A 24,681-nucleotide genomic window follows, 5' to 3' on the forward strand; every position below is an offset into this window, starting at 1 on the left:
TTTTGCTTTCCGAGATAATGTTCTCGACTTCCACACATTTTTCAAGGCTCCCAAAATTTTCGCCCCCTCCCCCACCCGATGATCCACTTCCGCTTCCATGGTTCCATCCGCTGACAGATCCACTCCCAGATATCTAAAACACTTCACTTCCTCCAGTTTTTCTCCATTCAAACTTACCTCCCAATTGACTTGACCCTCAACCCTACTGTACCTAATAACCTTGCTCTTATTCACATTTACTCTTAACTTTCTTCTTTCACACACTTTACCAAACTCCGTCACCAGCTTCTGCAGTTTCTCACATGAATCCGCCACCAGCGCTGTATCATCAGGGAACAACAACTGACTCACTTCCCAAGCTCTCTCATCCCCAACAGACTTCATACTTGCCCCTCTTTCCAAGACTCTTGCATTTACCTCCCTAACAACCCCATCCATAAACAAATTAAACAACCATGGAGACATCACACACCCCTGCCGCAAACCTACATTCACTGAGAACCAATCACTTTCCTCTCTTCCTACACGTACACATGCCTTACATCCTCGATAAAAACTTTTCACTGCTTCTAACAACTTGCCTCCCACACCATATATTCTTAATACCTTCCACAGAGCATCTCTATCAACTCTATCATATGCCTTCTCCAGATCCATAAATGCTACATACAAATCCATTTGCTTTTCTAAGTATTTCTCACATACATTCTTCAAAGCAAACACCTGATCCACACATCCTCTACCACTTCTGAAACCACACTGCTCTTCCCCAATCTGATGCTCTGTACATGCCTTCACCCTCTCAATCAATACCCTCCCATATAATTTACCAGGAATACTCAACAAACTTATACCTCTGTAATTTGAGCACTCACTCTTATCCCCTTTGCCTTTGTACAATGGCACTATGCACGCATTCCGCCAATCCTCAGGCACCTCACCATGAGTCATACATACATTAAATAACCTTACCAACCAGTCAACAATACAGTCACCCCCTTTTTTAATAAATTCCACTGCAATACCATCCAAACCTGCTGCCTTGCCGGCTTTCATCTTCCGCAAAGCTTTTACTACCTCTTCTCTGTTTACCAAATCATTTTCCCTAACCCTCTCACTTTGCACACCACCTCGACCCAAACACCCTATATCTGCCACTCTGTCATCAGACACATTCAACAAACCTTCAAAATACTCATTCCATATATATATATATATATATATATATATATATATATCCCTGGGGATAGGGCAGAAAGAATACTTCCCACGTATTCCCTGCGTGTCGTAGAAGGCAACTAAAACGGGAGGGAGCGGGGGGCTGGAAATCCTCCCCTCTCACTTTTTTTTTTAATTTTCCAAAAGAGGGAACAGAGAAGGGGCCCAGGTGAGGATATTCCCTCAAGGGCCCAGTCCTCTGTTCTCAACGCTACCTCGCTAATGCGGGAAATGGCGAATAGTATGAAAAGGTTGATTATTAGTGCTTATGTCCTTAGCCATGGAAAGAAATATCATGAGAGGCAAGTGTTTTGGGAGCAGTTGAGTGATTGTGTCAGCAGTTTTAATGCAAGAGACCAGGTATTGGTGATGGGTGATTTAGATGGTAAGGCGAGTAATGTAGCAGTTGAGAGTATAACTGGGGGTTAATGGGGTATTCAGAATTGTGAAGAGAAATGGTGAACAACTTGTAGAGTTGTGCTAAAAAAGGGTTGATGATTGAGAATACTAGGTTTAAAAAGAGGGAAATGCACAAGCATATGGAGTGAGTATTTTGAAGGTTTGTTGAATGTGTTTGATGATAGAGTGGTAGATATAGGGTGTTTTGGTTGGGTTATTGTGCAAAGTGAGAGAGTCAGGGAGAACGGTTAGGTAAACAGAGAAGAGGTAGTGAAATCAGGTTTGAATGGGATTGCAGTGGAATGTATTAAAAATTGGGGTGACTGTGTTGTTGATTGGTTGGCAAGGATATTCAGTGTATGTGTGGATCATGGTGAAGTGCTTGAGGATTGGCAGAATGCATGCATAGTGCCGTTGTACAAAGGCAGAGGGGATAAAGGTGACCGTTCAAATTACAGAGGCATAAGTTTGTTGAGTTCTGGAAATTTATATGGGAGGGTATTGATTGAGAAGGTAAAAGCATGTACAGAGCATCAGATTGGGGAAGAGCAGTGTGGTCATTTGCTTTCCTTCCCTGCAGGTACTGCCCATACCATACTTTGACATCCCTCTGCTCTCTACCCTTTCTCACCTGCCCACCTCCCACCCTCTGCATGCCACACACTTCTGATGCACATGAAAGCACTACTTTTCTAGATATCTCCCATTCTTCACCCACTCCCTTTGCTTCTTACCTTTTGCCATTCTACAGCGAATCTCTCCTAGTATTTCTCACAAGTTTATTTTGAGCTCACTTACTTTCTCCATCCTCATCTCACTCATAATGTTTCCTTTTTTCCAAAAACCTCTTCAAATCTTCACTCTTACCTCTTTCAGGTAATGGTCAGACATCCCCCAGCTGCCTCTCTCAAAACATTCACATCCAAGAGTCTCTCTTTTACATGCCCATCAATTAGTATGTAATCCAGTAATGCCCTTTGACCATCTTTTCTACCCACTCTCCTATATTATGCATGTCCCTCATTTTAAACCAGGTATTCCCAATCGCCAGTCCTTTTCCAGCACACATCTCCACAAACTGTTCACCATTCCTGTTAATTTTGGATTTTGATTGCATACTAATTAATTGGCATGAAGAAAAGAGAATTTTGGAAGTGAATGTACTGAGAGGGGCAGCTGGTGAGATGTTCAATCATTACCTTGTGGAGGCAGTGGTGAAGGTATATCAGGGTTTCAAGAAAAGGGGAAATGTTGTGGGTGAGAAGAAAGAGGTGAAAGTAAGTGAGCATGGAAGAGAGACTTGTGTGAAGAATCAAGAGAGATTGGCTGTAGAATGGCAAAAGATGAAAATAAACAAAGTTAGGGGAGTGGGTATTTAGTGAAGCAATGCTGGCATGTGCAAGAGATGTATGTGTTATGCATATGTTGGGAAGTGGGCAAGTTAGAAAGGATAATCAGTGATGGGGTGAAGAAGTAAAGTTGGTAGTGAAAGAGAAGAGAGAGAGAGAGAGAGAGAGAGAGAGAGAGAGAGAGGTATATGGGCAGTACAGAAAGGGAAGGATGCAAATAGTTGGAAAATGTATGAGTAAGTGGCAGTAGGCCAAGATGAAGGTGCAAGGGTTGAAAAAGAGGGCAAATGATAGTTGTGGTGAGCAAATACCAATGAACTTGAGGGAGAATAAGATGTTGTGGAAGGAGGTTAATATGGTGAGAAAAACAAGAGTTCAGTGAAGGGGGCAAATGGGGAAATGGTAACAGGTGGTTGTCAGGTGAGGAGATGGGAGTGAGTGTTTTGAAGGACTGTTGAATGTGTTTGATGATAGGGTGGCAGATGTAGGGCATTTGAGTTGAGATGATTTGTGAAGTGAGTCATGGAGAGTGGTTTGTTGAAAAGAGAGGTGGTGCTGAAAGCCTTGTACAATTTGATATGTGACAAGGCAGCTGGAGTGGATGGTATTTCAGTTGAGTTTCTTTTGGAAAAGGGGACTGAGTTGTTGATTGATTAGGGTGATGATTTGAAGTTTTCAAAAATGAGGAAACGTTGTGGGTGAGAAGAGTGGTGAAAGTAAGTGAGCTTGGAAAAGAGACTGAAGTGAAGAAATGCCAAGAGAGATTGAGTGTAGAATGACAAAAGGTGAGAGTAAACAAAAAAAAGCTAGGAGAGTAGGTGAGGAATGAAAGGTGTTTAGGGAAGCCATGCTGGCAAGTGCGAGAAATATGTTTGGTATGCATAAGGTAGGAAGTGGTAAGTTAGAAAGGTTAGTGAATGATGGCATAAAGAAGTAAAGTTGCTAGTGAAAGAGAGGAGAGAGGTATATAGGGAGTACATATAGGGAAGGATGCAAATGATTGGGAGATGTATAAGAGAAAGTGGCAGTAGGTCAAGAAGGTGCAGGGTTGAAAAAGAGGGCAAATGAGATTTGTGGTGAATGAATATCAGTGAACTTCAGGGAGACTAAGATCTTTTGAAAGGAGGTTAATAGTGAGAAAAACAAGAGATCAAATGGGAACATTAGTGAAGAGGGCAAATGGGGAAATGGTAACAGGTGAGGAGATGGATTGAGTATTTTGAAGGACTGTTAAATGTGTTTGTTAATAGGTAGCAGATGTAGGGTGTTTAGGTTGGGGTGGTATATGAAATGAAAGAGTCATTAAGAGTGGTATGGCAAAGAGAGAAGCAGTATTGAAAGTCGTACACAAGTTGATATGTAGCAAGGCAGCTGGAGTGGAAGGTATTGCAGTTGAGCTTCTTAAGGAAGAGGTAACTTCATTGTTGTTTGGTTAGGGGGAAGATTTAAAGAGGTCTTTGGAAAAGAGGAAACATTGTGGTTGGGAAGAGAGTGGTGAAAGTAGGTGAGCTTGGAAAGGAGACTTGTGTGAAGAAATAACAAGAGAGACTGATTGTAGGATGACAGAAGGCAAGAGTAAACAAAGCTAAGGAGTGGGTGAGGAATGGGAGGTATTTACAGAGCAGTACTGACATGTGAGAGATGCATTTGGTATGCTTAAGGTGGGAAGGTTAGAAAGGGTAATGAGTGGTAGGATGATGAAGGAAAGTTGTTAGTGAAAGAGAGAAGAAAGGTATATTGATGGTACAGATAGGGCATGAATGCAGATAATTGGGAGATATACAAGAGAAAGTGGCAAAAAGTCAAGAGGAAGTTGTAAGGTTTAAAAAAGAGGATAGATTAGAGGTGTGGTGTGTGAATATGGTGAGAGAATAAGAAGTTTGGAAGGAAGATAATAGTGTGAGAAAAGTGAGAGAACAAATGGTAAAATTAGTGAAGGGGGTAAATGGGGAAGGAAATGGGTCACATGAGGAGATGGAGTGAGTATTTTGTATGACTGCTGAATGTGTTTGATGATAGGGGTGGCAGATGTAAGATTTTTGGATTAGGGTGTTATATTAAGTGAGAGCATCATGGAGAGTGGTGTGGGAAAGGTAGAAGAGGTGGTGAAAGCCTTGTAAAAGTTCAAAAGTGACAGTATAGCTAGATGGGATGGTATTGTAGTTAAGTTTCTTAAGAGAAGGGTGACTTTGTTGCTGATTGTTTACTTATGATTTTCGTTGTATGTATGGATCATGGTGCAGTGCCTGAGGATTGGCATAATGCACATATAGTGCCATTGTATAAAGGCAAGGGGTCAAAGGTGAGTGTTCAAACTACAGTTGTAAAAGTTAAGTTTTATGGGTGGTAGTGGTTAAGAGGGTGTAGGCATGTACGGAGCATCAGATTAAGGATAAACAATACAATTTTAATAGTATTAGAACATGTGGATCATGTGTTTACTTTAAAGGATGTGTGTGAGATAGTGTGTGTGTGTGTGTGTGTGTGTTTGTGTGGAGGGGTTTCAGATTTTTGCTTTAAAGAATGTGTATAAGAAACACTAAGAGAAACAGAGGTATTTTTATGTGGTATTTATGGATCCAGAGAAGGCTTGTAATATTGTTGATAAAGATGCCTTGTGGAAGGTCTTACAATTATGTAGTTTGGAAGGAAAGCTGCTAGAAGAGAGTTTTTATCAAGGGTGTAAGGCATGTGCACTGGTAGGAAGAGAGGAGGGAGAGTGGAATCAATTTAAGGTTGGTCCATGGCAGGGTGTGTGATGTTACCATGGCTTTTGAATTTGTTTATGGATGAGATGGTTAAGGAGGTAAATGCAAGTCTTTGAAAGGGAGTCAGGTATGCAGTCTGTAGGGGATAAGGGGACTTCAGAAGTGACCCAGTTGTAGTTTGCTGATGACACAGCACTGGTGGCAGATTCAAGTGAGAAACTGCAGAGGTTGGTGACTGAGTTTGGAAGAGCATGTGAATATAGGAAGTGGAGAGTAAATGTGAATAAAAGCAATGTTATTAGATTTAGCAGAGATGAGGGACTTGTTAGTTGAGGTGTGAGTTTGATTGGAGAAACTTTGGAAGAAATGAAGTGTTATAGATACCTAGAAGTAAATATGGCAGCAGATGTAGCCATGGGAGTGGATTTGAGAATTCAGATGGGTGAGGGGACGAAGGTTCTGGGGGTGTTTAAGAATGTGTGGAAAAAAGGTCGTTAACCGGGAGGGCAAAAATAGGTGTCTTTAAAAGTATAATAGTCCCAACAACGTTGTATAGATGTGAAGCATGAGCTATAGATTGAGGATGTGCATAAGAGAATGTATGTGTTGGAAATGAAATGTTTAAGGAAAACATGTGGTGTTAGGTGGTTTTATTGAGAAAAGTAATAAAGAGGATTAAAGAGAGATGTGCTTACAAAAAGTGTGGTTGAGAGAGCTAAATAGGGTGTGCTGCATTGGTTTAGCTATAAGGATAAAACCAGTGAGGAGAGGTTGACAAAGAGCATATATATGTCACAAGTGGATGGGACAAGGAGAAGGGGGAGACAAAATTAGAAGTTGGGGAATGGAGTGAAAAAGATTTTAAATGATTGAAGCCTCAGCATGCAGGAGCACCAGTGAATGGTGAGCACAAAATAGAGTGAATTTAAATGATGCAGTATACAGGGGTTGAAATGCTGTCAGTCCACTGAACCAGGGCATGTGAAGCAGACAAGAGAAACCATGGAAAGGTCTGTGGGGCCTACTCTGCCACACTGGAAATAGCATCCCCCCACCTTCAGCAAGGTAGCACCCAGAAAAGACAAAAAAAGGCCACATTTGTTCACACTTTCTCTCTAGCTGTCAGTGTGTAATGCACCGAAACCACAGCTCCCCATCCACATCCATGCCCCACAAATGTTTCCATGGTTTACCTCAGACACTTCATATGCCCTGGTTCAGTCCAGTGAGAGGACGTCAACCCCGATATACCACATTGTTCCAATTCACTGTATTCACTCTATTCCTTGCACACCTTTCACCCTCCTGTATGTTCAGGCCTCAATCGCTAAAAATCTTTTTCACTCCATCCTTCCATCTCCAATTTGGTCTCCCACTTCTCGTTCCTTCCACCTCTAACACATATATCCTCTTTGTCAATCTTTCCTCACTCATCCTCTCCATGTGACCAAACCATTTCAATGCATCCTCTTCTGCTCTCTCATCCACACTCTTTTTGTTACCATACATCTCTCTCACCTTTTCATTACTTACTCGATCAAACCACCTCACACCACATATTATCCTCAAACATCTCATTTCCAACACATCCACCCTCCTCCGCTCAACCCTATCTGTAGCCCATGCCTCACAACCATATAACATTGTTAGAACCACTATTCCTTCAAACATACCCATTTTTGCTCTTCAAGATAACATTCTCACCTTCCACACATTCTTCAACGCTCCCAGAACCTTCGCCCCCTCCCCCACCCTGTGACTTACTTCTGCTAAATCCACTCCCAGATATCTAAAATACTTCACTTCCTCCAGTTTTTCTCCATTCAAACTTACCTCCCATTTAACTTGTCCCTCAACTCTATTGAACTTGATAACCTTGCTCTTATTCACGTTTACTCTCAGCTTTCTTCTTTCACACACTTTACCAAACTCAGTCACCAACTTCTGTAGTTTCTCACCCAAATCAGCCACCAGCGATGTATCATCAGCAAACAACAACTGACTCACTTCCCAAGCCCTCTCATCCACAGCAGACTGCATACTTGCCTCTCTCTCCAAAACTCATGCATTTCACCTCCTTAACCACTCCCTCCATAAACAAATCATACAACCATGGAGACATCATGCACCCCTGCCACAAACCGACATTCACTGGGAACCAATCACTTTCCTCTCTTCCTACTCGTACACATGCCTTACATCCTTGGTAAAAACTTTTCACTGCTTCTAGCAACTTGCCTCTCACACCATATACTCTTAATACCTTCCACAAAGTATCTCTATCAACCTGTCATATGCTTTCTCCAGATCCATAAATGCAACATACAAATCTGTTTTTCTAAGTATTTCTCACATACATTCTTCAAAGCAAACACCTGATCCACACATCTTTTACCACTTCTGAAACCACACTGTTCTTCCCCAATCTGATTATCTGTACATTCCTTGACCCTCTCAATCAATACCTTCCCAGATAATTTCCCAGGAATACTCAACAAACTTATACCTCTATAATTTGAACACTCACCTTTATCCCCTTTTCCTTTGTACAATGGCACTATGCATGCATTCTGCCAGTCCTCAAGCACTTCACCATACATGCACATATACAAACATATACATATGAACATGTGCACATATACATATACATAGACATATACATATATACACATGTACATATTCATCCTTGCTTGCCTTCATCCATTCCTGGCACTACCCCACCCCACAGGAAACAGCATCACTACCCCCTTCTTCAGCGAGGTAGCTCCAGGAAAACAGTCGGAAATGGCCACATTTATTCACACTCAGTCTCTAACTTGTCTAATGTACCGAAACCACAGCTCCCTATCCACATCCAGGCCCCACAGACCTTTCCATGGTTTACGCCAGACTTTTCACATTCCCTGGTTCAGTCCATTGATAGTTTCAAAATAACCAGTAGCAAGAGTGAGTTTACTCTGGCTTATACTGATTGGCAGCTAGCAATTGAGCAACAGTGGGACATGCATCAGAGGAGATGAGGTTTGAGAATGTGACTGTCAACTATATGTACTAACTGTCTTAAAGCTTATCGGGACAAACCAGTTCCCTGATATTTTGACTACTTTGAAACATAATTAATTGAAACAGGACAATATTAAGCTGGAATTGCCTTACCATCAGATTCTATATCATTCATCCTGGCACGCAGATCCCCTTAACACCAAGATGCCTTACGAATGTCTGACAAAGGTCATCCTCAGTTCCTTCCTAAATTCATTCCAAAATGTATTGTAAGTTGTATAGATGAACAGAACTTGATGAACTGCAGTGAAGTCTTGGAACAATTAACAATATTGCAGGAGTCCAACAGAAAAGCAATTGATAATGGAAAATTTCTGAAATATAGAAAATAAGTTGGAAATTGAAGACCACACTGGTGGCTGATTCATGTGAGAAACTGCAGAAGCTGGTGACTGAGTTTGGTAAAGTGTGTGAAAGAAGAAAGTTAAGAGTAAATGTGAATAAGAGCAAGGTTATTAGGTACAGTAGGGTTGAGGGTCAAGTCAATTGGGAGGTAAGTTTGAATGGAGAAAAACTGGAGGAAGTAAAGTGTTTTAGATATCTGGGAGTGGATCTGGCAGCGGATGGAACCATGGAAGCGGAAGTGAATCATAGGGTGGGTGAGGGGGCGAAAATCCTGGGAGCCTTGAAGAATGTGTGGAAGTCGAGAACATTATCTCGGAAAGCAAAAATGGGTATGTTTGAAGGAATAGTGGTTCCAACAATGTTGTATGGTTGTGAGGCGTGGGCTATGGATAGAGTTGTGCGCAGGAGGGTGGATGTGCTGGAAATGAGATGTTTGAGGACAATGTGTGGTGTGAGGTGGTTTGACCGAGTAAGTAATGTAAGGGTAAGAGAGATGTGTGGAAATAAAAAGAGCGTGGTTGAGAGGGCAGAAGAGGGTGTTTTGAAATGGTTTGGGCACATGGAGAGAATGAGTGAGGAAAGATTGACCAAGAGGATATATGTGTCGGAGGTGGAGGGAACGAGGAGAAGTGGGAGACCAAATTGGAGGTGGAAAGATGGAGTGAAAAAGATTTTGAGTGATCGGAGCCTGAACATGCAGGAGGGTGAAAGGCGGGCAAGGAATAGAGTGAATTGGATCGATGTGGTATACCGGGGTTGACGTGCTGTCAGTGGATTGAATCAGGGCATGTGAAGCGTCTGGGGTAAACCATGGAAAGTTGTGTGAGGCCTGGATGTGGAAAGGGAGCTGTGGTTTCGGGCATTATTGTGTGACAGCTGGAGACTGAGTGTGAACGAATGGGGCCTTTGTTGTCTTTTCCTAGTGCTACCTCGCACACATGAGGAGGAAGGGGGATGGTATTCCATGTGTGGCGAGGTGGCGATGGGAATGAATAGGGGCAGGCAGTGTGAATTGTGTGCATGGGTATATATGTATGTGTCTGTGTGTATATGTATATGTGTACATTGAGATGTATAGGTATGTATATTTGCGTTTGTGGGCGTGTGTGTGTGTACATTGTGTATTGGGGTGGGTTGTGCCATTTCTTTCGTCTGTTTCCTTGCGCTACCTCGCAAACGCAGGAGACAGCGACAAAGCAAAATAATGAAAAATAATACTTAAAGAACCATATGATCAATCCAGGAAATGAGCAGTTTGATAATGAGAGCTTTCCTTATGATAGGCAGAAAGCTGGTCATGAGAATACTTGAGTTTATTCAAGAGACAAAATTTGGTATGATGAGAAAACATTAAAGGATTAAAAGCTTCGAATTGTGGAAGGGAGAAGCAGTCTATAAGGATTCTGAGAAGTTATTAAAGAAATCAAAGAAATACATTTGAGATACCAGTAAGAAAAATGAAGAGACCTCTATATTTTGCCCAGTGAAAAGATAAATCTGTAGGAAGTGAGTTATGAAACTTTTACAAAAAAACAAGAACTAGACATTGCAAAAAAAATACGTGTTATCTGTGCATGGCAGCATATAGAGGAAATTAATGAAAATATATTCAGACTAGAAATTGCACTGTCATGAAGAAAACTGTTTACTTAAACCAGCAAGAATATCTTGGAGCATGTCCAAAATGGTGGAGAGGCTTTTGAGTGCTATATAAAGCAAAGTAAAAAAGGATTAAGGAGTGAGCATGAAAACCTTTAGAAAACCATTAAAATAGCAAAAACCAGTTCCAGATGAGCCCAATACTGACATTTGTTCAATTCTGTGATTTGCATGGCAGCAGAGACTAACATCAATAGTAAGAAGCTGTTTATGTCATGAGCACAATGTGTTACTCCTGCCCTTTGGTAAAATATCATTTTAGGCTCTCATAAGTAGGTATTTTCTCCCTTTTTTTCATTTTTATTTCTCTTTTAATGTGTGGAAATGGAAAGCTGCAAATCATGCCTAATCACAGTATAGAGACAAGCCTCTCCTGTGTCAAAACTTTTTTAAAACATCTTTTAGAATATTAGTTGTTCATTTGTGATTATGGTTGTGAAGGAAGTTTCACATTTTTTTTATGTTATTTTATTATAACTTTACCAAGTGTTTTTCTTAGTAAATATGAATTTCTTTGTTATTCATAGGTAACTGAGGAGGTTTACCAGGTTCTCAAGAACAGACCATATCAGTTTCAGTGCCGAGGAAAGGTCAAGGTCAAAGGCAAGGGAGAAATGACTACTTACTTCTTAATTGACCGTAAAGAACCCCCAACTATGAAGGCAGAGGATGGGTCCCGTCCACCAAAGGTACCGCCACATCTTCAGAGCTATGGTGAGTCTAATGATATATAACTTTGTACATTGAAGGAATGTTTTTAGAATCTGCAGTGGCTTAGAATTTGAATTTCCCATTCACCTTTATATTGAGATGATATGATGGTAAGGTTATTTTTCTGAAGTTGGGAACAGTAACAGTATTAGATGTTATGGTTCACATAAAGAAAAAGTTATATGTTGTGGATGGTAAACAAAGTGCTCTTAGCTTTCTTATGTATTTTACATTTTCTTTTTTTAATTTCCTGTGACATAAACCATGGTGCTGATACTCAGATGTAGTAGAAGATAATTGAATTATTATGGTTGGCTGTTTCTGTAAAATAAGTACATTTTTTCTTTCTTAAGTGTGATGCTTTTCTTTGTTGTAATGACTGATAGGAATCCTGATATTTGTTAATGTTTGGAAAATGTGTACGTTTTCATTTTCTTAAACATTTTGTAGACTTAAGGTTTTCAAAAAGGAAGAGTTTTTGACCCTCATCATTTTTCAAGTGTTATATGGTGCCTTAAGTTCAGGTATTCAGAATACAAACTTTGTACTTAAAGTATGTTAAAAGTGCAAATATTACTTTACACAATTTCACGGGAAATAAATGGGTCACATGATGAAGAAGTAATGCAGTTCAGGAGAATAAGTGAAATATTTTGTATGATATCTTTGGCTGCTAGAACTGAAGTTATGATTAATTCCGCTACTTGCCCATGCAGGAAATAATGACCTTATTGTACATGGATATTGTACATGGACCTGTTGTATATACATAGTTTCATAGGCATTTATAGTATTATTCTTGTTGATAGATTTGTGAACATTACCCAGTCACATGATGGCTGATGTTATCATAGTTTGTAGTTGAAAGTGATCATGCAAGATTTTCAAAAAACTGTAGTTTAGTGAAAAATAAATCAAAAGAAATAAATGAGAAGTCAGAGGTGCTAACTTGTTATGTGGTGAGATTAAGTGACAAACAGATGATAAATAGTGAGATAATGAAACTTCAAAAAAGTATGAGTGTAAATTTAAAGAAGTAATGATAATGAGAAATAAGTTTGAGCCAAATTTTACACATTTGATATTTGACTTAAAGCAGTAGCTTTTAGGAAGGTGAGCTGTAAATTGGATAATGAGAATCAGATTGATATAGAAAGTTCTTTGAAGTAAATATGATTGTCATATAAAAGTAAATCTTAGTTTTATCACTGTAAAACATGTAACTCCATATGTTGGATTTACCTTGAGCAGCTGTTGGTTTTGAATTACAGTAAATGTATTTTTTTTACATATACTTGATAGTAGGTTTCTTATTCCATATTTTCTTAGATTTTCATGTAGAAAGGATTACCTCAACTAACACAGTTTATGGCACATAACGGTCAAGCATATGTCATCATTAATGTAGATGAATATACTAGTTTCTAGGATCGGATTTACCATAGAATTAGTTTAGATTATTCTCACAGGTGTTAGTTTAGATTATTTTCACAGAAGGTGGAATGTGTTTCATAGTGGATTGTATCCATTAAGAATACTTTTTTGATTCTGTGTTTAAGTTTATGCATGCACATATATACATACTCACACTTATATAAGCTCATTTATATATATATATATTTTTTTTTCTTTTAAACTATTCGCCATTTCCCGCATTAGCGAGGTAGCGTTAAGAACAGAGGACTGGGCCTTTTTTGGAATATCCTCACCTGGCCCCACTCTGTTCCTTCTTTTGGAAAATTAAAAAAAAACGAGAGGGGAAGATTTCCAGCCCCCCGCTCCCTCCCTTTTTAGTCGCCTTCTACGACATGCAGGGAATATGTGGGAAGTATTCTTACTCCCCTATCCCCAGGGATAATATATATATATATATATATATATTTTTTTTTTTTTTTTTTTTTTTATACTTTGTCGCTGTCTCCCGCGTTTGCGAGGTAGCGCAAGGAAACAGACGAAAGAAATGGCCCAACCCCCCCCCCCATACACATGTACATACACACGTCCACACACGCAAATATACATACCTACACAGCTTTCCATGGTGTACCCCAGACGCTTCACATGCCTTGCTTCAATCCACTGACAGCACGTCAACCCCTGTATACCACATGACTCCAATTCACTCTATTTCTTGCCCTCCTTTCACCCTCCTGCATGTTCAGGCCCCGATCACACAAAATCTTTTTCACTCCATCTTTCCACCTCCAATTTGGTCTCCCTCTTCTCCTCGTTCCCTCCACCTCTGACACATATATCCTCTTGGTCAATCTCTCCTCACTCATTCTCTCCATGTGCCCAAACCATTTCAAAACACCCTCTTCTGCTCTCTCAACCACGCTCTTTTTATTTCCACACATCTCTCTTACCCTTACGTTACTTACTCGATCAAACCACCTCACACCACACATTGTCCTCAAACATCTCATTTCCAGCACATCCATCCTCCTGCGCACATCTCTATCCATAGCCCACGCCTCGCAACCATACAGCATTGTTGGAACCACTATTCCCTCAAACATACCCATTTTTGCTTTCCGAGATAATGTTCTCGACTTCCACACATTTTTCAAGGCTCCCAAAATTTTCGCCCCCTCCCCCACCCTATGATCCACTTCCGCTTCCATGGTTCCATCCGCTGACAGATCCACTCCCAGATATCTAAAACACTTCACTTCCTCCAGTTTTTCTCCATTCAAACTCACCTCCCAATTGACTTGACCCTCACCCCTACTGTACCTAATAACCTTGCTCTTATTCACATTTACTCTCAACTTTCTTCTTCCACACACTTTACCAAACTCAGTCACCAGCTTCTGCAGTTTCTCACATGAATCAGCCACCAGCGCTGTATCATCAGCGAACAACAATTGACTCACTTCCCAAGCTCTCTCATCCCCAACAGACTTCATACTTGCCCCTCTTTCCAGGACTCTTGCATTTACCTCCCTTACAACCCCATCCATAAACAAATTAAACAACCATGGAGACATCACACACCCCTGCCGCAAACCTACATTCACTGAGAACCAATCACTTTCCTCTCTTCCTACACGTACACATGCCTTACATCCTCGATAAAAACTTTTCACTGCTTCTAACAACTTGCCTCCCACACCATATATTCTTAATACCTTCCACAGAGCATCTCTATCAACTCTATCATATGCCTTCTCCAGATCCATAAATGCTACATACAAATCCATTTGCTTTTCTAAGTATTTCTCACATACATTCTTCAAAGCAAACACCTGATCCACACATCCTCTACCACTTCTGAAACCGCACTGCTCTTCCCCAATCTGATGCTCTGTACATGCCTTCACCCTCTCAATCAATACCCTCCCATATAATTTACCAGGAATACTCAACAAACTTATACCTCTGTAATTTGAGCACTCACTCATATATATATATATATATATATATATATATATATATATATATATATATATATATATATATATATATATATTATTTTTTTTTTTTATGCTTTGTCGCTGTCTGCCGCGTTTGCGAGGTAGCGCAAGGAAACAGACGAAAGAAATGGCCCAACCCACCCCCATACACATGTATATACATACGTCCACACACGCAAATATACATACCTGCACAGCTTTCCATGGTTTACCCCAGACACTTCACATGCCTTGATTCAATCCACTGACAGCACGTCAACCCCGGTATACCACATCGCTCCAATTCACTCTATTCCTTGCCCTCCTTTCACCCTCCTGCATGTTCAGGCCCCGATCACACAAAATCTTTTTCACTCCATCTTTCCACCTCCAATTTGGTCTCCCTCTTCTCCTCGTTCCCTCCACCTCCGACACGTATATCCTCTTGGTCAATCTTTCCTCACTCATTCTCTCCATGTGACCAAACCATTTCAAAACACCCTCTTCTGCTTTCTCAACCACGCTCTTTTTATTTCCACACATCTCTCTTACCCTTACGTTACTTACTCGATCAAACCACCTCACACCACACATTGTCCTCAAACATCTCATTTCCAGCACATCCATCCTCCTGCGCACAACTCTATCCATAGTCCACGCCTCGCAACCATACAACATTGTTGGAACCACTATTCCTTCAAACATACCCATTTTTGCTTTCCGAGATAATGTTCTCGACTTCCACACATTCTTCAAGGCTCCCAGAATTTTCGCCCCCTCCCCCACCCTATGATCCACTTCCGCTTCCATGGTTTCATCCGCTGCCAGATCCACTCCCAGATATCTAAAACACTTCACTTCCTCCAGTTTTTCTCCATTCAAACTCACCTCTCAATTGACTTGACCCTCAACCCTACTGTACCTAATAACCTTACTCTTATTCACATTTACTCTTAACTTTCTTCTTTCACACACTTTACCAAACTCAGTCACCAGCTTCTGCAGTTTCTCACATGAATCAGCCACCAGCGCTGTATCATCAGCGAACAACAACTGACTCACTTCCCAAGCTCTCTCATCCCCAACAGACTTCATATTTGCCCCTCTTTCCAAAACTCTTGCATTCACCTCCCCAACAACCCCATCCATAAACAAATTAAACAACCATGGAGACATCACACACCCCTGCCGCAAACCTACATTCACTGAGAACCAATCAATTTCCTCTCTTCCTACACGTACACATGCCTTACATCCTCGATAAAAACTTTTCACTGCTTCTAACAACTTGCCTCCCACACCATATATTCTTAATACCTTCCACAGAGCATCTCTATCAACTCTATCATATGCCTTCTCCAGATCCATAAATGCTATTTCTCACATACATTCTTCAAAGCAAACACCTGATCCACACATCCTCTACCACTTCTGAAACCACACTGCTCTTCCCCAATCTGATATATATATATATATTTTTTTTTTTTCTTTTTTTTTTATTAAAAAAGGGGGTGACTGTATTATTGACTGGTTGGTAAGGTTATTTAATGTATGTATGACTCATGGTGAGGTGCCTGAGGATTGGCAGAATGTGTGCATAGTGCCATTGTACAAAGGCAAAGGGGATAAGAGTGAGTGCTCAAATTACAGAGGTGTATATATATATATATATATATTTTTTTTTTTTTTTTTTTTTTTTTATACTTTGTCGCTGTCTCCCGCGTTTGCGAGGTAGCGCAAGGAAACAGACGAAAGAAATGGCCCAACCCCCCCCCATACACATGTACATACACACGTCCACACACGCAAATATACATACCTACACAGCTTTCCATGGTTTACCCCAGACGCTTCACATGCCTTGATTCAATCCACTGACAGCACGTCAACCCCTGTATACCACATCGCTCCAATTCACTCTATTCCTTGCCCTCCTTTCACCCTCCTGCATGTTCAGGCCCCGATCACACAAAATCCTTTTCACTCCATCTTTCCACCTCCAATTTGGTCTCCCTCTTCTCCTCGTTCCCTCCACCTCCGACACATATATCCTCTTGGTCAATCTTTCCTCACTCATTCTCTCCATGTGCCCAAACCATTTCAAAACACCCTCTTCTGCTCTCTCAACCACGCTCTTTTTATTTCCACACATCTCTCTTACCCTTACGTTACTTACTCGATCAAACCACCTCACACCACACATTGTCCTCAAACATCTCATTTCCAGCACATCCATCCTCCTGCGCACAACTCTATCCACAGCCCACGCCTCGCAACCATACAACATTGTTGGAACTACTATTCCTTCAAACATACCCATTTTTGCTTTCCGGGATAATGTTCTCGACTTCCACACATTTTTCAAGGCTCCCAAAATTTTCGCCCCCTCCCCCACCCTATGATCCACTTCCGCTTCCATGGTTCCATCCGCTGACAGATCCACTCCCAGATATCTAAAACACTTCACTTCCTCCAGTTTTTCTCCATTCAAACTCACCTCCCAATTGACTTGACCCTCACCCCTACTGTACCTAATAACCTTGCTCTTATTCACATTTACTCTTAACTTTCTTATATATATATATGTATATATATATATATATACATATACATATATATATGTATATATATATATATATATATATATATATATATATATATATATATATATATATATATATATATTTTTTTTTTTTCATACGATTCGCCATTTCCCGCATTTGCGAGGTAGCGTTAAGAACAGAGGACTGGGCCTTAGAGGGAAAATCCTCACCTGGCCCCCTTCTCTGTTCCTTCTTTTGGAAAATTAAAAAAAAAAAAAAAAACGAGAGGGGAGGATTTCCAGCCACCCGCTCCCTCCCCTTTTAGTCGCCTTCTACGACACGCAGGGAATACGTGGGAAGTATTCTTTCTCCCCTATCCCCAGGGATATATATATATATATATATATATATATATATATATATATATATATATATATATATATATATATATATATATATTTTTTTTTTCACACTATTCGCCATTTCCCGCATTAGCGAGGTAGCGTTGAGAACAGAGGACTGGGCCTTTGAAGGAATATCCTCACCTGCCCCCCTTCTCTGTTCCCTCTTTTGGAAAATAAAAAAAAAAAAGCGAGAGGGGAGGATTTCCAGCCCCCCGCTCCCTCCCCTTTTAGTCGCCTTCTACGACACACAGGGAATACGTGGGAAGTATTCTGAGTACAGAATGGAAAAAGGTGAGAACAATGGAAGTAAGGGGAGTGGGGGAGGAATGGGATGTATTTAGGGAATCAGCGATGGATTGCACAAAAGATGCTTGTGGCATGAGAAGAGTGGGAGGTGGGTTGATTAGAAAGGGTAGTGAGTGGTGGGATGAAGAAGTAAGATTATTAGTGAAAGAGAAGAGAGAGGCATTTGGACGATTTTTGCAGGGAAAAAATGCAATTGAGTGGGAGATGTATAAAAGAAAGAGACAGGAGGTCAAGAGAAAGGTGCAAGAGGTGAAAAAGAGGGCAAATGAGAGTTGGGGTGAGAGAGTATCATTAAATTTTAGGGAGAATTAAAAGATGTTCTGGAAGGAGGTAAATAAAGTGCGTAAGACAAGGGAGGAAATGGGAACTTCACTGAAGGGCGCAAATGGGGAGGTGATAACAAGTAGTGGTGATGTGAGAAGGAGATGGAGTGAGTATTTTGAAGGTTTGTTGAATGTGTTTGATGATAGAGTGGCAGATATAGGGTGTTTTGGTCGAGGTGGTGTGCAAAGTGAGAGGGTTAGGGAAAATGATTTGGTAAACAGAGAAGAGGTAGTAAAAGCTTTGCGGAAGATGAAAGCCGGCAAGGCAGCAGGTTTGGATGGTATTGCAGTGGAATTTATTAAAAAAGGGGGTGACTGTATTATTGACTGGATGATAAGGTTATTTAATGTATGTATGACTCATGGTGAGGTGCCTGAGGATTGGCAGAATGCGTGCATAGTGCCATTGTACAAAGGCAAAGTGGATAAGAGTGAGTGCTCAAATTACAGAGGTATAAGTTTGTTGAGTATTCCTAGTAAATTATATGGGAGGGTATTGATTGAGAGGGTGAAGGCATGTACAGAGCATCAGATTGGGGAAGAGCAGTGTGGTTTCAGAAGTGGTAGAGGATGTGTGGATCAGGTGTTTGCTTTGAAGAATGTATGTGAGAAATACTTAGAAAAGCAAATGGATTTGTATGTAGCATTTATGGATCTGGAGAAGGCATATGATAGAGTTGATAGAGATGCCCTGTGGAAGGTATTAAGAATATATGGTGTGGGAGGAAAGTTGTTAGAAGCAGTGAAAAGTTTTTATTGAGGATGTAAGGCATGTGTACGTGTAGGAAGAGAGGAAAGTGATTGGTTCTCAGTGAATGTAGGTTTGCGGCAGGGGTGTGTGATGTCTCCATGGTTGTTTAATTTGTTTATGGATGGGGGTGTTAGGGAGGTAAATGCAAGAGTTTTGGAAAGAGGGGCAAGTATGAAGTCTGTTGGGGATGAGAGAGCTTGGGAAGTGAGTCAGTTGTTGTTCGCTGATGATATAGCGCTGGTGGCTGATTCATGTGAGAAACTGCAGAAGCTGGTGACTGAGTTTGGTAAAGTGTGTGAAAGAAGAAAGTTAAGAGTAAATGTAAATAAGAGCAAGGTTATTAGGTACAGTAGGGTTGAGGATCAAGTCAATTGGGAGGTAAGTTTGAATGGAGAAAAACTGGAGGAAGTAAAGTGTTTTAGATATCTGGGAGTGGATCTGGCAGCAGATGGAACCATGGAAGCGGAAGTGGATCATAGGGTGGGGGAGGGGGCGAAAATCCTGGGAGCCTTGAAGAATGTGTGGAAGTAGAGAACATTATCTCGGAAAGCAAAAATGGGTATGTTTGAAGGAATAGTGGTTCCAACAATGTTGTATGGTTGCGAGGCGTGGGCTATGGATAGAGTTGTGCGCAGGAGGATGGATGTGCTGGAAATGAGATGTATGAGGACAATGTGTGGTGTGAGGTGGTTTGATCGAGTAAGTAACGTAAGGGTAAGAGAGATGTGTGGAAATAAAAAGAGCGTGGTTAAGAGAGCAAAAGAGGGTGTTTTGAAATGGTTTGGGCACATGGAGAGAATGAGTGAGGAAAGATTGACCAAGAGGATATATGTGTTGGAGGTGGAGGGAATGAGGAGAAGTGGGAGACCAAATTGGAGGTGGAAAGATGGAGTGAAAAAGATTTTGTGTGATCGGAGCCTGAACATGCAGGAGGGTGAAAGGCGGGCAAGGAATAGAGTGAATTGGATCGATGTGGTATACCGGGGTTGACGTGCTGTCAGTGGATTGAATCAGGGCATGTGAGGCGTCTGGGATAAACCATGGAAAGCTGTGTGGGGCCTGGATGTGGAAAGGGAGCTGTGGTTTCGGGCATTATTGCATGACAGCTAGAGACTGAGTGTGAACGAATGAGGCCTTTGTTGTCTTTTCCTAGTGCTACCCCGCACACATGAGGGGGAAGGGGGATGGTATTCCATGTGTGGTGAGGTGGCGATGGGAATGAATATGGGCAGACAGTGTGAATTGTGTGCATGGGTATATATGTATGTGTCTGTGTGTGTATATATATGTGTACATTGAGATGTATAGGTATGTATATTTGCGTGTGTGGACGTGTGTGTATATAAATGTGTATGGGGGTGGGTTGGGCCATTTTCTTTCGTCTGTTTCCTTGCGCAACCTCGCAAACGCGGGAGACAGCGACAAAGCAAAAAATAATAAAAAAATATATAATAACATACATATATATATATATATATATATATATATATATATATATATATATATATATATATATATATATATATATCTTTCTTTCTTTTCTTTCATACTATTCGCCATTTCCCGCATTAGCGAGGTAGTGTAAAGAACAGAGGACTTGGCCTTAGAGGGAATATCCTCACCTGGCCCCCTTCTCTGTTCCTTCTCTTGGAAAATTAAAAAAGAAACGAGAGGGGAGGATTTCCAGCCACCCGCTCCCTCCCCTTTTAGTCGCCTTCTACGACACGCAGGGAATACGTGGGAAGTATTCATATATATATATATATATATGAAGTATGAAGTCTGTTGTGGATGAGAGAGCTTGGGAAGTGAGTCAGTTGTTGTTTGCTGATGATACAGCGCTGGTGGCTGATTCATGTGAGAAACTGCAGAAGCTGGTGACTGAGTTTGGTAAAGTGTGTGAAAGAAAAAAGTTAAGAGTAAATGTGAATAAGAGCAAGGTTATTAGGTACAGTAGGGTTGAGGATCAAGTCAATTGGGAGGTAAGTTTGAATGGAGAAAAACTGGAGGAAGTAAAGAGCGTGGTTGAGAGAGCAGAAGAGGGTGTTTGAAATGGTTTGGGCACATGGAGAGAATGAGTGAGGAAAGATTGACCAAGAGGATATATGTGTCGGAGGTGGAGGGAACGAGAAGTGGGAGACCAAATTGGAGGTGGAAAGATGGAGTGAAAAAGATTTTGTGTGATCGGGGCCTGAACATGCAGGAGGGTGAAAGGAGGGCAAGGAATAGAGTGAATTGGATCGATGTGGTATACCGGGGTTGATGTGCTGTCAGTGGATTAAAACAGGGCATGTGAAGCGTCTGGGGTAAACCATGGAAAGCTGTGTAGGTATGTATATTTGCGTGTGTGGACGTATGTATATACATGTGTATGGGGGGGGGGGGTTGGGCCATTTCTTTCGTCTGTTTCCTTGCGCTACCTCACAAACGCGGGAGACAGCGACAAAGTATAATAAATAACAAATAAAATATATATATATATATATATATATATATATATATATATATATATATATATATATATATATATATATATATATAAGGGGGCAAATGGGAACTTCAGTGAAGGGCGCAAATGGGGAGGTGATAACAAGTAGTGGTGATGTGAGAAGGAGATGGAGTGAGTATTTTGAAGGTTTGTTGAATGTGTTTGATGATAGAGTGGCAGATATAGGGTGTTTTGGTCGAGGTGGTGTGCAAAGTGAGAGGGTTAGGGAAAATGATTTGGTAAACAGAGAAGAGGTAGTGAAAGCTTTGCGGAAGATGAAAGCCGGCAAGGCAGCAGGTTTGGATGGTATTGCAGTGGAATTTATTAAAAAAGGGGGTGACTGTATTGTTGACTGGTTGGTAAGGTTATTTAATGTATGTATGACTCATGGTGAGGTGCCTGAGGATTGGCGGAATGCGTGCATAGTGCCATTGTACAAAGGCAAAGGGGATAAGAGTGAGTGCTCAAATTACAGAGGTATAAGTTTGTTGAGTATTCCTGGTAAATTATATGGGAGGGTATTGATTGAGAGGGTGAAGGCATGTACAGAGCATCAGATTGGGGAAGAGCAGTGTGGTTTCAGAAGTGGTAGAGGATGTGTGGATCAGGTGTTTGCTTTGAAGAATGTATGTGAGAAATACTTAGAAAAGCAAATGGATTTGTATGTAGCATTTATGGATCTGGAGAAGGCATATGATAGAGTTGATAGAGATGCTCTGTGGAAGGTATTAAGAATATATGGTGTGGGAGGAAAGTTGTTAGAAGCAGTGAAAAGTTTTTATCGAGGATGTAAGGCATGTGTACGTGTAGGAAGAGAGGAAAGTGATTGGTTCTCAGTGAATGTAGGTTTGCGGCAGGGGTGTGTGATGTCTCCATGGTTGTTTAATTTGTTTATGGATGGGGTTGTTAGGGAGGTAAATGCAAGAGTTTTGGAAAGAGGGGCAAGTATGAAGTCTGTTGAGGATGAGAGAGCTTGGGAAGTGAGTCAGTTGTTGTTCGCTGATGATACAGCGCTGGTGGCTGATTCATGTGAGAAACTGCAGAAGCTGGTGACTGAGTTTGGTAAAGTGTGTGGAAGAAGAAAGTTAAGAGTAAATGTGAATAAGAGCAAGGTTATTAGGTACAGTAGGGTTGAGGGTCAAGTCAATTGGGAGGTGAGTTTGAATGGAGAAAAACTGGAGGAAGTGAAGTGTTTTAGATATCTGGGAGTGGATCTGGCAGCGGATGGAACCATGGAAGTGGAAGTGGATCATAGGGTGGGGGAGGGGGCGAAAATTCTGGGGGCCTTGAAGAATGTGTGGAAGTCGAGAACATTATCTCGGAAAGCAAAAATGGGTATGTTTGGAGGAATAGTGGTTCCAACAATGTTGTATGGTTGCGAGGCGTGGGCTATGGATAGAGTTGTGCGCAGGAGGATGGATGTGCTGGAAATGAGATGTTTGAGGACAATGTGTGGTGTGAGGTGGTTTGATCGAGTGAGTAACGTAAGGGTAAGAGAGATGTGTGGAAATAAAAAGAGCGTGGTTGAGAGAGCAGAAGAGGGTGTTTTGAAGTGGTTTGGGCACATGGAGAGGATGAGTGAGGAAAGATTGACCAAGAGGATATATATGTCGGAGGTGGAGGGAGCAAGGAGAAGAGGGAGACCAAATTGGAGGTGGAAAGATGGAGTGAAAAAGATTTTGTGTGATCGGGGCCTGAACATGCAGGAGGGTGAGGAGGGCAAGGGATAGAGTGAATTGGAGCGATGTGGTATACCGGGGTTGACGTGCTGTCAGTGGATTGAATCAAGGCATGTGAAGCGTCTGGGGTAAACCATGGAAAGCTGTGTAGGTATGTATATTTGTGTGTGTGGACGTATGTATATACATGTGTATGGGGGGGGGGGTTGGGCCATTTCTTTTGTCTGTTTCCTTGCGCTACCTCACAAACGCGGGAGACAGCGACAAAGTATAAAAAAAAAAAAATATATATATATATATATATATATATATATATATATATATATATATATATATATATATATATATATATATTCATACTTGATTGCCATTTCCCAGATTAGCTAGGTAGCACCAGGAACAGATGAAGAGAAGCTGCATTCACTCGCATCCATTGTCTCGCTGTCTTTTTTTTTTTCATACTCGATCGCCATTTCCTACATTAGTGAGGTAACCCCTGGAACAGATGAAGAAAGGCCACATTCACTCGCATTATTTTCTAGCCATTATGCCAGATGTGCTGAAACCACAGCCCCAATCCAGAAGACCTCACAGAACTTTCCATGTTTTCCCCTGGCTGCTTCACACACCCTGGTTCAGTTTATTGACACAGTTGTTCCTTGTATACCACATCTTTCCAATTCGCTCTTTCCTATGTATGCTTTTGACCCTCCTGCATGTTCAGGCCCAGATAAGCCAAAATCTTATTCATTCCATCCTTCCATTTCCAGTTTAGTCTCCCCCTTCTCCTTGTCCCTTCCACTTTGTCACATATATCATATTTGTCAGCCTCTCCTCATTCATTCTTTTCATATATCCAGACCATTTCATCGCAATGTTCTCATGTTGCTCATTTACCTTTTTTTTTTTTATCACCACACCTCTCTCTCCAAATACCAAAGTAATACCTATAGAAGAGGGAAAGTGAACCAACGTTGTGGCTTAGGGCAAGAGCGTTAAGTTTGGAAGTTAGCCTTGGACAGTTTATGTCGAACTGCTTTGGACTTAATGGTGTCAAGTAAGGATGCAGAGCTAAAGCTGCCCCAGATATGGGAGCAGTGCTCCACAAAAGGACGAATCAGTCCTTTGTTTAAACGGAGCTCCTGAACAGAGCAACTACTCAGAAGAACAGAAGTTTCGACATCTAAACAGGGCACCCAATTTCTTAGAGGCAGACTTAGCTAGTCTCATGATGTGGGGTTTCCAAGAAAGAGTGGATGTTACAGTAATGCCAAGTATGTTCATTGAGTCAAAAGGTGCAATTGCAGAGCCGTCAGAGGAGAGACGAGTTGTCAGGGGTT

General features: G+C 41.1%; 1 protein-coding gene across 6 annotated transcripts in view; it reads left to right on the forward strand.

The window, feature by feature from the left end:
• Positions 1 to 24,681, forward strand: part of LOC139750214 (adenylate cyclase type 1-like) — an 836,862-nt gene that overhangs the window by 677,083 nt on the left and 135,098 nt on the right. For all 6 annotated transcript variants that reach the window (XM_071664687.1, XM_071664693.1, XM_071664690.1 and 3 more), the window contains one exon: positions 11,269 to 11,455. In XM_071664687.1, coding sequence (XP_071520788.1) covers positions 11,269 to 11,455 — 187 coding nt within the window. The remainder of the gene's footprint in view (positions 1 to 11,268; positions 11,456 to 24,681) is intronic.

This window comes from Panulirus ornatus, chromosome 9 (genome assembly GCF_036320965.1).
Source record: "Panulirus ornatus isolate Po-2019 chromosome 9, ASM3632096v1, whole genome shotgun sequence".
In the NCBI taxonomy this organism is placed as follows: domain Eukaryota; kingdom Metazoa; phylum Arthropoda; class Malacostraca; order Decapoda; family Palinuridae; genus Panulirus; species Panulirus ornatus.